The sequence below is a fragment of the Phoca vitulina genome, unplaced genomic scaffold (genome assembly GCF_004348235.1).
Source record: "Phoca vitulina isolate PV1807 unplaced genomic scaffold, GSC_HSeal_1.0 scaffold65, whole genome shotgun sequence".
Taxonomy (NCBI): Eukaryota; Metazoa; Chordata; class Mammalia; order Carnivora; family Phocidae; genus Phoca; species Phoca vitulina.
Genome location: NW_022589768.1, coordinates 3,162,222 through 3,176,172, shown reverse-complemented (window position 1 = coordinate 3,176,172; position 13,951 = coordinate 3,162,222). Strand labels below are relative to the sequence as shown.

Below are 13,951 nucleotides of genomic sequence, written 5' to 3'. Positions count from 1 at the left end.
CACTTTGGATGTTTTCTTCCCTGCTATTTTAGCTTCTCCATTTTTGGAAGCTGTATTTGCTAAAACCAAATCATGTCTTCTTCTAGACATCTGTTTTTCTCACGATGGTCCTAACAGCTAATATTGAGGATTTCATTTGTGCCGGGGTCTATGTGGATTGACTCATTTAATTCCAACAATTTGATTCCAACACCCCATGAGGAGGTGTTATCATCAACCTCACTTTAGAGGTGAGGACACCAAGGCACAGAAAGATTAGGGCATTGTCCAGCATTTCAGAGCTGTTAAGTGGTGGACAGTGATTCTCTGGCATGTGATTCTAGAAGGAGCTCCAGTTTAATGTTAAGTGACTTAAATTCAAGCTTTGCCCATCCTTAGGTTGGTCTAATAAGGTAGACAGAGAATTTAGTGGTTATATTACTGTACTGTGAGGTTTAGGGGTCAGGGATAGCTTCTTGGGAGAGATGGTGCATGAACTAAGGTCCTGAGATGTACACGGGTGTCAGGCGAGCAACATGTCAAGTATTTGGGATTGCATGCCAGCCAACTGGTCCACGGGGCCATGCCTGGCTGCTGATGTACTGAGTGCGGAGAGGGGCCTGGAGGCTAGAGCTCGAGGCAGCAAGGATGTAGCTGGAAACAAAAGCACGTCTTGGAGGTCTTCATAGTTCACTAAGGAGCTTGGACTTCATGTGGAGGCAGTGGGAGGGTTTTAACAAGTGATGTCATCATGATTACATTTTAGAAAGATCTTTCTGGCTCTCTGCAACTTGTTGCTGATCATTCACTATGATAAAAAAAAAACAAAACAAAAACTGCAGCCAATCTCAAATTGCACATCTCTCTCTAGATAGGACATATCTGCTGGGGTGGAATTTCTGGGACAGAAGATAAGCACATCAAAGGCATTGAATTTCTGTGGTCAAATTTCATTCCAGAAAGTCAGTATGTGTTTGCCTGTCCATGGCAGTCCTGGAGCCCACCCTCTTTCCCACACATTCATCAAAATGGGGAAATGACCTTTTTTTTAAAAAAAAAATGCTGTTTTCTAATACAGTTGACTCTTGAGCAACACGGGTTTGACCTGCGGTGGGTCCAGTTACACGTGGATTTTTGCAGTGTGGCACCATAAATGTATTCTCTCTTCCTTATGATTTTCTTAGTAACATTTCTTCTCTCCAGCTTACTTTATTGTAAGAACACAGTATGTCATAGGTATAACATATAAAACAGGTGTGAAGACTGCGTACGTCATGGGTAAGGCAACAGTAGGCTGTTGGTTATGAGTTTGGGGAGTCAGAAGTTATACGTGGATTTCTGACCGTGGGCAGGGAGTGAGGAGGGGGTCAGTGCCCCAAAACCCCGAGCGGTTCAAGGGTCAACTGTAAGTATACTATACTTTTCATGTTTTCATGGGGTACATGTAACTTTGATCCATGGGGAATGTGATATGTGGTGTCTCTCCCCAATAATTGACGAATTGCCCAGCACTATCCGACAATAATTTGTCCTGCCCACTCTGATTTCACAGGGCCTTCACTGTTCAAACGGGGTACCCCATTGCCAGTCCCATAGTATTGGAGTTACTGTAACTTTTTAGTCCTTTTTTCTCTCAGGCTGTGCATGGGCAGTGTAATTGTTAATTCCTTTTAAACATGCTCCTGACTGTCCTCACCTAACCTCCCATAACAACTTGAGAGTTGTCTTGTCTGTTTCCAGCCTCCCCAAAATTGGATCAGAACCGCATTCATTTGCTAAAATAATTAAGGGGGCGGAGAAACAAACATTTTACAACTTGGAGTCTTTCCATTCGGAGGCATGTGCTGTTCTCGCCGGTTATTCCAGTCTCTGCGGTTAGAACCTCCTTCCGTATTTTGTGGTTTTAATCAAGTGGCCTGCACTTTCTTACAGAGTTTTTATTCACCAACTCAATTTTCTTACGTGTTTTAAGCTTCAGTTCTTTTTTCATCTGTAAAGTTGGGAAAAAACAGTACTTGTTCAAAAGGTTGTGAAAATTATATTCAAATAATACATGTACTGTTCTTAGCATGGCAAGTGTTGGCTGAATTCTGGGAAACGTGGTAATTTTAGGATAGATAGGTAGGGACTATTTTATTGAACTCTGATTTTTTTTTTCTAAAAATCTTCAATTGACTTTACTGTTTCCCATAGTTATCAAGTCATCATCAAAGAATAACTTCATCTCTTCTTTCCAAAAATTTATACCGGTCTTTTACCTTTTCCTACCCTATTTTGTTATTCCTTATACTTCAGATTTCATTTATTTATAATATATTAAAGATATATAAAGATATATTAAAGATATATAAGAGAGAGAGAGAGAGAGACTGTGAGCACAACCAGGGGGAAGGGGAGAGAGAGAGAGAGAGAAGCAGACTCCCCGATGAGCTGAGAGCCCAATGTGGGGCTTGATCCCAGGACCCCGGGACCATGACCTGAGCTGAAGGCAGACAGTTAACTGACTGAGCCACTCAGGTGTCCCTAAACATCCCATTTCTATTGATGTCTCCATCTTTAAAATGAGTGTGTTGACATAGCTTGCTTTATTACCAACCTATTTCAAAGTTCCTGATTTTTTTAAAAAAAGTTTTAGCCAGGTTAGAAAATTCAAACCTTTTAAATTGCTTTGGCTGCTGTGAAAATTCACTGCAAACCGAGTGGTTTAATACATATTTGCCAGCTCGGTTCAGGAGGTGAGGAGCCCAACAGATTGTGCCGGTTGCCCTGCACTGGGTCCCGCCAAGCCAAAATCAAGAGCCTGAGCGCCTCTCTGGGGCCCCTGGGGGAGGATGTGCTTCCAGGCTCACTCGGGTAGTTGGCAGAATTCAGTTCCGTGCAGTCGTGGAATTGAAACCTCCACTTCCTTGCTGGCTCCGGGAGTTGTTCGCAACTTCCAGAGGCAGCCTGCGTTCCTTGGCTCCTGGCCCCTTCCATTTCTGAGCCAGCAATGGCGGGTTGAGTGCCCTTCACGCTCTGAATCTCTCTTGCTCTTTTCCTGCATCTCTCAGACTCCAGCCAGAGAGGCTTCTCTGTTTTTAAGGCCTCGTGTGATTAGATTATCCTGCTAGGACAGTCTCCTTATCTTGAGGTCCATAACCTTAACCACATCTGCAAAATTTCTTTTGTCATGCAATACAACATATTGATAAATTCTGGGGACTAGGGTGTGAGCGTCTTTGGGGTGGCCATTATTCTGCCTAAAATTCTAGGTTTTTATGTTAATCATTCTTTTTTTTTAAATTTTTTATTGTTATGTTAATCCCCATACATTACATCATACATTACATCATTAGGTTTAGATGTGTTCCATGATTCATTGTTTGTGCATAACACCCAGTGTTCCATGCAGAACGTGCCCTCCTCAATACCCATCACCAGGCTAACCCATCCTCCCACCCCCCTCCCCTCTAGAACCCTCAGTTTGTTTTTCAGAGTCCATCATCTCTCATGGTTCTTCTCCCCCTCCGATTTCCCCCCCTTCATTCTTCCCCTCCTGCTACATTCTTATGTTAATCATTCTTTATCACTTTTTTCCTGGAAGACAGTGTGCCTTTCCAAGCTGTGTTTTAGGCAGTTTTTAATCTCTTTTTACATATTTTATTTCTGAACACTTTTTCTGTTTCTCATGGGTTGGAACCTCTACTTGAAGAATCCAGGTAACTTTAGTTATCAGATTCTTTTTTTTTTTTTTTTTAAAGATTTTATTTATTTATTTGACAGAGAGATAGACAGAAGAGCACAAGCAGAGGGAGTGGCAGAGGGAGAGGGAGAGGGAGAAGCAGGCTCTGCACTGAGCAGGGAACCTGATGCGGGACTCGATCCCAGGACCCTGAGATCATGACCTGAGCCGAAGGCAGACGCTTAACCATCTGAGCCACCCAGGCGCCCAGTATCAGATTCTTTAGATTCTCTCTCATTTTGTCTCTAAAAACTGCCATTTTGAAAAGTCCATTTTGGGGGCATCTGGGTGGCTCAGTCGGTTAAGTGTCTGACTCTTGATTTTGGCTCAGGTCATGATCTCAGGGTTGTGAGATCGAGTCCCAAGTCCTGCTCCACACTCAGTGCAGAGTCTGCTTGAGATTCTCTCCCTCTCCTTCTGCCCCTTTCCGCGCTCATGCTCTCTCTCTCTCAAATAAATAAATAAATCTTTAAAAAAATAAAAACTAAAAAATTAAAAAGTCCGTTTTGGAGAGGTGTGATTTACATACAGCAAACTGGGTCTATTTAAAGGATGAGCTTTAAAAGGTGGAAACAGCGCTACAGCCACAGCCTTGGGCGTGACACTGAACACTTCCATCACCCCAGACAGTCCTCTTTGCAGCCTGTCCTTCCCCTCCACCCCTCCGATTGCTCCAGAAGCTTCTCTCTCTCTCTCTCTCTCTCAGCACTGTCAAGTCCTGCCTGTGTCATCAATCTGATCGTCAGCCTTGATTCTTCTGTGTTTTCCAGGTTCTGAATTCCTGATGAGACTTGGAACCATGTCCTTAAGCTTCACAGTTTATATCTTCAGCTCCATAGTTTCCCATTTTATTCTGTCGTTTTATCATCTCGTGTCTAAACTCTCATGGTAGGGAAGTGCTATTCTAAGTTCTGCTGCCGAGCGCAGACGTAGGGAACGTGCTCTGTTTCTCTGGTTGTGTTTTGTGCAGACGTGATGCTTCAGATGTTTTCATGCGGCTCTGTTCCTTTTTTTATCCTTAAACATTTTTTTCTGTGACGGAAAAACAAAACAAGACTCAGAACTGTATGAACACTGTAATATCTTTTGTTTAAACAATAATAGGAGCCCCTGGGTGGCTCAGTCAGTTAAGCATCTGATTTCGGCTCAGGTCGTGTTCTCAGGGTCCTGGGATGAGCCCCTGCTCACCGGGGAGCCTGCTTCTCCCTCTTCTGCTGCCCCTTACCCTGCTTGTGTTCTCTCTCTCTCTATCAAGTAAACAAATCAAATCTTTAAGAATAAATAAATAAATAAACAATAATAAATTAAAAAAATTTTTTAAATCCACAGAAGAAAATCATGCTAGTTTATGCCTAAAGTTTGAGTTACCATAGCTTTTTTTTTTTCCCCTCTGAAATCACTCATGGCTAATCTGGACAGCTCTCAGATCTGATTTTTAAGAGGACCCTTAAAAGGACCTCTGAAAACCAACTTGAAACATCCCAGTTGCCTTAAGAAAGCACTGAACGCAACCACCTTTTGCCTTGTTGGGAAATGAGGTGAGCCCTCTCTGCTGCCCCGTATTCTGTCAGGGTTCTGGATCCCAGGAGACCCAGGAGTCCAGCCTGAATGAAAAAAACCTACTTCTCATTAAAGCAAAATCCCAAATTTTAAGTTTTTATTTCTAAGGAGAAAGGAGAGGAGAAAAGTAGTGACCATAAAAGCACAGTACACACAAGGTTAGAAAATTCAAACCTTTCAAGCTACAAATAAGAAGTGGAAGCCCCCCCTTTACACTCTAGACCCTGACATGTGGAATCGCTTCCAGAAAAGAGGAATCATACAGGAAATCAACATATGTAGACGTATGTGTTATAGATATACAATTATATAATATATACACTACATATGCATATGTATACCTGTGTGTATTTAGACAAAAGATCATAGTATATGAACTACCCCATACTTACTTCATTTAACTGTCTCTAAGAGGAGCTATTCCTGCTCAATTAATATAGACCCACACCCTTAAAAAAATACTTTATGTTAGAGAGAGAGAGAGAGTGGAGAGAGAGCACAAGCAGGCTTGTAGGGACAGAGGGAGAGGGAGAGAGAGAATCTCAAGCAGACTCCCTGTTGAGTGTGGAGCCCGATGCGGGCCTTGATCTCACGACCCTGAGATCATGACCTGAGCTGAGACCAAGAGTCGGACGCTCAACCGACTAAGCCATCCAGGTGCCCCATACCCACCTCCTTCTTTTAATTGACCTCATATTATTACATTGTATGGATTCCTTGTCTTAAATTTTTTTTAAAGATTTATTTATTTATTTTAGGGGAAGGGCAGAGGGAGAGGGAGAATCTTAAGCAGGCTCCACACCCCGCACAGAGCCCAACTCGGGGCTTGATCCCACAACCCTGAGATCATGACCTGAGCTGAAATCAAGAGTTGGATGCTTTCTAGTCTACTGGGGAAAACATCAAGGGAAGAAAAGAGCATTGTGCAAATATTATTTCAGTAACTCCTCCATCCTGGGAAGTCGGGCAAGCCCCCTCCTGGCCTAGGAGGGCTAAGAGAGGGGGGAGAGAAGGAGTTTTCTGCTAACAGTTTTCAACACAATAAACAAAATTTGGGGGGTTTACTGGTAGTTCTTTCCTGGGCTCATGCATAGCAACGGTGTTTCATTCTGCTGAGTGGAATGTACTGTTTTGGACAACTGTGATGATGTCTTGTCCGTGGAGAGAAGGTTGGAGGACTTGGAGAGACCCTTATTATCCTATCTTTCTGAGATTTTGAACATTAAGCCTTGGAACTACATCTTAATCATTTTCTGAAGTGACTTAGTACATTACCCTGTGCATAGGGGTCTGTGTCCATGTAAGCGTAGGAAATGATGCACACCATATTCCCTCATAGCATTCCTGGTATGCGTTCATATATCATAGTCTTCGGGAGAGTTTTGCAGTAAATTAACCCACTTAACGGGACTGCAGCCACAGTCCCCAGACTTATTCTATTACTGAGCTCTTCCTTGTCTAGCGCTTGGGAGTGTCTCATTATCTAAGTGTTGCTTCAGGATATCTTAAATACCTGTGTCCCTCCTGAATCTATGCTTTTAAATTCAGGGCAGGAATCAGCAAACATCTTCTGCAAAGGCCCGGACATTAAATATTTTAGGCTTTGCTGGCCAAACAGTCTCTGTTGCAGATACCCAGCCCCACCATGTAACACAAAAGCAAGCAGAATTTGTGCCATTCACAAAAATGTTATCCTTCTTTCCCACCCCACACCATCCATTTAAAACCATCAAAATCATTCTTAGCTAGTAGGCTGTAGAGAAATAGATGGGCTAGAATTGACCTGTAGGCTGTAGGTGGACAACCTCTGATTCAGTGGATAATAATTCAGGATCAGAAATAAACACTTTATTCAGCTAGATTGTGGAATACCTAAGGTATTTTCAAGAAGATGTTCAGTGTATTTATGTAAATAGAAAAGAATACGTAAGCTTCATCTACTCTGCCGAAAACATTTGTTGTTCTGTAGCTTAGCTCCTAAATATTGAGGGTTGAATAAAACCCTGCCAGTTAAGGGATAAGCCTGATAAAGATTAGATGAATAAATATTGGTGAAAAATCTCCATATTATAAAAGAAATCAGATTAGAAATTTTCACTGTGGAATTTCTTTATTACCAAATTTAAAAAAGTCTAATTATATATGTTTTTAAAGATTTATTTATTTGAGAGAGAGAGAGAAAGACAGTGTGCCAGGAGGGGCAGAGGGAGAGATAGAGAGAGAGAAGTAGACTAAGCTAAGTCTGCAGCCAGATGCGGGACTCGATCTCATGACCCTGAGATCATGACCTGAGCCGAAATCAAGAGTCAGACACTTAACCAGCTGAGCCACCCAGGCGCCCCCTAGTTTTAATGATATTATGCAAAGGTCACAGCACAGAACTTGAGTTATAAAATGGATGCAAACGTTCAGTATATCTCGAGGGAAAATTCTGTTGTTAATAAGATTTGAAAATTTGTTGATGACATAATTGAGCATCAGTAAAAATATGGCATTTCCAATGTTCTGAATTCCCTCTGAATAAATATGTTACTTTCTCGCTTCAGAGAATGCGTGTTGCTCCTCTGTGGCCCAGATGTAACGGTTACGTGTCCCCCTCCCCGCCCCCCTCCCGGTTTCTCATAGGTTCATTCCGGAGCCCTGGTCAGCTTGCAGCACCACGTGCGGGCCGGGCGTCCAGGTCCGAGAGGTGAAGTGTCGCGTGCTCCTCACGTTCACGCAGACGGAGACCGAGCTGCCTGAGGAAGAGTGTGAAGGCCCCGAGCTGCCCACCGAGCGGCCTTGCCTCCTCAAGCCGTGCGGCGAGGGCCCTGCCTCCCGAGAGCTGGACGTCTCTCTCCAGGAGGACAGCAGGATGACTTACCACTGGGAGTACGCTGGGTTCACCCCTTGCACGGCCACATGCTTGGGAGGTACTTGATTCTCGCTCGGGGGACGGTCTCATCTTGTGCTGCTAATGGTTTGAGAAATCGCTAAATCATTCAAGCCAAATACACAAGTTAGAAAAGTCTAAAGGAGATGACATCATTTGGATAACTGAAAACATTGCCATTTCTTTCTTTATTTTCCATTATGATTATTTTCTAGGAAGATAAAGGATAGTGGGATAATATCGTGGCCAAAAAAATTAGTACATTCCTTTGGCCTAAGCATCTGAATAAATGAGATGGGGAAAGAGGCCACTGAGTAATATGGAATAAATAGGAAAACGCAGAACGGGTAAATCGAGGCAGTCTTGCCCATAAATCAGTGTTACAAAGTGAGATTATCTGATGGCACTCTGTCAAGAGTCATCCTCAGATTATAGTCAGGCTCATACCCGCACGTTGGGCCAGAACATACTGACGACTACAGTTTACATGTATACACGTGGAGTCACGTGCATAGGCAGTGGACCTGTTAGGATTAGGAAGTGCTAATATGGTCAGGGGGCCTCAGTAGGGTAGAAGTTGGCCCCAGGATTATTATTAAGCATTCCGGAATCCAAAATGGAGTGGATGAGTAGAGAGCTGGAGTCCAAATAGTCATTCTCCGGGGCTCTCTTTTATGGAAGGAAATAGAAATAATTGGAAAGCTAAATCTTCTACTGATGTGAAGGGGGCTCATCCGATCAGGAATCCAGGGCTCCTGACACCCTACCCATGGACTCCGGTGGTTATGGCAAAACTTGGTGACTAAATGTGTGCTGACTTCAGTCCCAGCCAACGGTGGGAAGAATACAAGGAGCTGCTGCCTTAGAAGGCAGTTGGGTCAAGTGCATGCTCCACTCCTCCTGGTGGTCCTGAGCCCAGTACTTGGACCTCCCTATCAGGTCTTGGAGCTCAAGGTCCCGTCACTGTGCCTGAGCCCCTCACCCTTTGTCCCCCAGGCTCTTAAGTAAATTCCCAGTCCTTCCCATCTGGTCTCCAAGACCTGATGGTATTTGTCTTTCTCCTGTCCTAATTCAACCTTGAGACTCACCTGTCGTGACACAGGCACCTGTTCTCTGACATTGCCGGCCTGCAGTTGACCCAGGTGGAGTGACATATGCTTTACCCCAGGCTTCAGCAAAGCAACTGCTGCCTTTCATATGGACTTACGCACCTAGAATTTAAGCAAAGAACCTTTACCTACTCCCGCATTCTCTCTGCTCTCTTACTTGCTTCGCCCTGGTTTTTAGAAGCCTACCCAGCTAGCCAGGAATTTAGATTTTCTTATTCCCCAGGACCCTGATTCGCTGCCAGGGCGCATAATCTCAGCCGCACCTGTGCTGCGGCCTGGAACTTCACTCCTGCGCCCTCTGAGTTCAGGACCCTGGACACTGCCCTTGTTGTAGCTTGGAAACCTGCACTTTTTTTTTTTTTTTTAATTAAAATTCAATTAATGGATGGGGTAGCCGGGTGGGTGATGGGTATTAAGGAGGGCACGTGTTGTGTTGAGCACTGGGTGTTATACACAACTAATGAATCGTTGAACACTACATCAAAAACTAATGATGTACTATATGGTGGCTAGCTGAACATAATAAAAATAAATAAATAAAATTCAATTAATTAGCATATATTGTATTATTAGTTTCAGAGGTGGAGTTCAGGGATTCATCAGTTACATATAACACCCAGTGCTCATTCCATCACGGGCCCTCCTTAATGCCCATCCCCCAGTTACCCCATCCCTCCCACTCCCCTCCCCCCTCCAGCAACCCTCAGTTTGTTTCCTAGAGTTAAGAGTCTCTTATGGTTTGTCTCCCTCTCTGATTTCATCTGGTTTTATTTTTCCCTCCCTTCCCCTTTTGACATGCCCTTGGCGATAAGAGAAACTGGTACTTTCTTGATGATTCTGGAGAATCCCTCTAGAGCTAGTTGCTGTGATGAAAAATGGTCCCCTATTCAACGGCGGTTATAGATGTCTGGAACTTTCTTTTACATTACTGCGAAATGTCAGCTGTCTGTACCACTTCTGAGCTACCGCATTCCTGCAGTTTCACAGAAGCCTGGAGCTTTGTCTTTTATTATGAGAGCAGAAAAAATCCTACTATTGCTCGTACATCCTCAAAAGTGTTAATCTCAAGCTTTTTTTTTTTAAAGATTTTTTATTTATTTTAGAGAGGGTGAGAGAGAGATCATGGGAGAGGGAGAGAATCTCAAGCAGACTCTGAACTGAGCACAGAGCCCAGTGCAGACCTTGACCTCCCATCCCTAAGATCACGACCTGAGCCAAAATCAAGAGTCAGACACTTAACCAACTGAGCCACCCAGGGTCAAGCTTTTGAATGTTGACTTTAGTAGAATTGCTATTTTGTCTAGTACTCTGTCATCCTTGATTTTAGTTCTTTCTCTGATTGGAAAATTCCCCCTCGATTTGGGAAAGCATGCCATGTTGGGTCCTTGGAACTAACAGAGCAGTTGGATTTGCCCAAGGAAAGATGCCCAGGTTAATTCTGAGTCAGTTGGCAGAGCCTAATGGACCTCGTCTTTGAAGCTTGATGTCAAAATATTAGAATCTGCTCTTGTATTGTGTACCAAGGTGGCCCTAGAGTCCGCCTCCAGGATGGCTGAACCCATGGGAATGACTTTCTTTTTCTTTTTTTTTGGTAATAGCTTTATTGAAATGTAATTCACATACCATACAATTTATGTATTTGAACTATACAATTTGGTGGATTTTAGTATATTCACAAAGTTGTACAGCCATCATCACAATCAGTGTTAGAACACTTACCCCCCAAAGAATCCTGTACCCTTAAGCAGTCATTCCCCGTTTTTCCTCAAACCCCCATTTTCCCGACCAGGGGCAGCCCCTGGCAGCCCACTAATCTACTTTCTGTCTATTCTGCCATTTCATATAAATGCAATCACATAATAGGTGGTCCTTTGTCACTGTCTTCTTTCACTTAGTGTAATGTTTCCAGTTGAAGTTCATCCATGGTGTAGCATGAATCAGTACTTCATTCCTTTTTATGATGAATACTATTCCATTGTATGGATATACCCCATTTTATTTATCCATTCATCAGTTGGAAATTTGGATTATTTGCATGTGTTAGGTGTTGTGAAGAGTACTGCTATGATCATTCAGGTACATATTTTTATATGGACATATTTTTTCATTTCTCTTGGGTATCTACCTCAGAGTAGTAGAATGAGTTTTTAATCCATTTAAAACATACAAGTTTTGTGAAACTTGGCTAATTGAGTTTATTCTTATTGGCGTTGTGGCCCTTTGGGTGTGCTGTGAGAAGGGTAACTGCCTTGAACATGTCAGAAGAGCAGTTCACCATTCAGATGGTTGATGAGAAGGTGCCCATTTATTTCCTGACATCCTCTTGTCAATCTGGAACCCATTTTACAAATTTTAACAGAGATCAACTTGGAAATCTTTCAATACCCAGTTAAACAGCAATTTAGCATTGTGAAGGTGTATTATTATATTGTTTAATCCTAGAATAATATCATTTAAATGAACCTTGGATATCCATGAACCCAAATTTTACAGTTAGGGAAACTGAGGCTCAGAGACCGTCATGCAGTCCAAAACAGAAAATAATTCTCATTCTTTAGAGAGGGTTGGTTGAAGTGCATACAATAAGCTCTCTAACTTGGCAAAAAATAATGTTTTTAACTTTGTGGGTTCAAGCTTAAATTTTCCTTTTAAATAGATCACTAAATTCTATAAAACTGAAGGCCTAATGCTTGAAACCAAAATCCTCTGTAAAGGCAGGGAACTGCATGTCTGCTCTGTGCTAGACTCCATGGCCCTGGATTCTGGGCTCAGTATCAGGATATAAAATGAGTAGGACACCACCCTTGACTTGGTGGACCACAGCTTTGGTTATTCACCTTTACTGTCTTGACGGTACTACTTACACACAGGGGTACTTGCCTCTCTGATCCATTTCAATATGCTTTTGGAGGCTCAGCCTCTACGAGTCCACTTATGTGTAGTTACGAACGTTGGTTTTAACCCTCACCCTGGTCTGCTGTAACTGAATACCACAGGAAAATAGAACTTCCCCAGGCACCTAGCTATTTCCCCAACATTCCTGTTTCTGATAGAAAAATAATATATACAAATTACAGATTTCTGAAAAGATAAACCTTTGGTCACGTCCTGGTAATCTGTGTACTTGTATCTTCTAACTTATCTTCACATCATACAGAAAATCAAAATAAATCTATTCGTTGTAATGGCTGATACTTGAGAACCTTTCCTAGGTCTGCTTTCATACTGGAGTGGCAACAGAGAATTCTTTTTTAATTCCCGAAAGCATGAAGAATGCAGACACATTGAATTTCCAGCTTCCAGGGGGCACGAGTGTGCAAGTGCGTGTGTGCGCCTGTACACACAGACATCCTGGAAGATATCCTTACCTTTCCAAGACCCCCTGCTAAGGTTCTGTAATTTACTGCATCCTAAACATTCCTCACCAGTGTTTCTTTGTATTTTATGTTATTTGTTGCACTTACGACCTTTCATTTTTACCTTGGTATTTTCTAGTAGCACAAGCTAGTAGCAGATGCACGGATTTTGAAGCCTGACCGCACTTTGAACCCTAGCTCTTCCGCTCTCTTCACTCTCTTCGGGCCCTTTATATAAGTTTGTAGGGGCTCATTTTTGTAAAATGAGAAGAGCCATCCCTACTTCATGAGGGTCAATGAAAGGATTGAATGTGCTTATTTAACAAGATGATGTAGGAGAAGTGCTTAATCGCAGTGCTTGGCATGCGGTCTGTAATAAGTGTTAGTGGGATGATTATTTTATCATAGAATAATAATAGGGCATTCTTCTTATAATGCTCCCATTTTCTCTCTTTTAAAAAATCAGATTTTCTGAGCCCCTTAAAACATCTACTCATTTTTAAGTCCATTCTTACGAATTCTCTAAGTAAAATAATCATCTATAATTAATGATGGTTTCATTTTTCCCTTTCACATATTTATTTATCTTATGTAAGTTTTATATCTCATTGCATCATCTAGAATCACAAAAACAATAATAAGGAATGTGGGCAATGCCAACCTTGCCTTTGTCCTGACAGTAGCAGGAATCTCTCTGTTGTTTCATTCAAAAACAACATTCTACAAATTTGTTTCATGTTTCTTTGCGGTAGGCACTGGGCTGAGTGACAGTGACTCACACTTGGCGGGGGAAATGCGCCGATCTTATAATCACACACATATATGTAAATCACAGCTGGTTATAGCAAAAGAGATACATGGTGCTCTCAAGGCATATAATAGGAGGAAATTGACCTAGTTAGGGAAGTAAGGGGAAGCTTCCCTAAAAATGATTACTCTTGAACTTAAATCTGAAAGATGAGGAATTAATTCAGCAAAGGAGGGGCTGGGGGGGTGGTCACAGAGAGAATTCCCAGCAGAAGGAAGAGCAGGTAGAAAGTCCTTGGGTAGCAGGTGCATGGTCCATCTCGCGAATGAAGAAGGCAGGTGCAGCTGGAATACTCAGGAAGATGGTGAGCTGATGCTAGAGAGGAAGGCAGGGGCCGACTAATGCCTTACAGGCAAAGCTGACTTGGTTCTTTATCCCAAGACCCGGGGGGAAGCCATTTAAAGAATCAAAGTGGGAGTTACATGATCAAACTTTTATTTATTTCAAAAAGGTGAGCCCAGCTGTATTGTAAAAAAAAGGGTTTGGAAGGGATAAGAACAGATGTAAGGGAGGACGTCTTAAGAAGTCGTTGTCTCATCCAGGCAA

At 42.5% G+C, this 13,951-nt stretch overlaps 1 protein-coding gene across 1 annotated transcript in view; it reads left to right on the top strand.

Annotated features, from left to right (window-relative positions):
• The window catches only part of ADAMTSL3 (ADAMTS like 3), a 282,288-nt gene that overhangs the window by 169,486 nt on the left and 98,851 nt on the right, over positions 1 to 13,951 (top strand). The window contains exon 15 of the mRNA XM_032391915.1: positions 7,886 to 8,172. Coding sequence (XP_032247806.1) covers positions 7,886 to 8,172 — 287 coding nt within the window. The remainder of the gene's footprint in view (positions 1 to 7,885; positions 8,173 to 13,951) is intronic.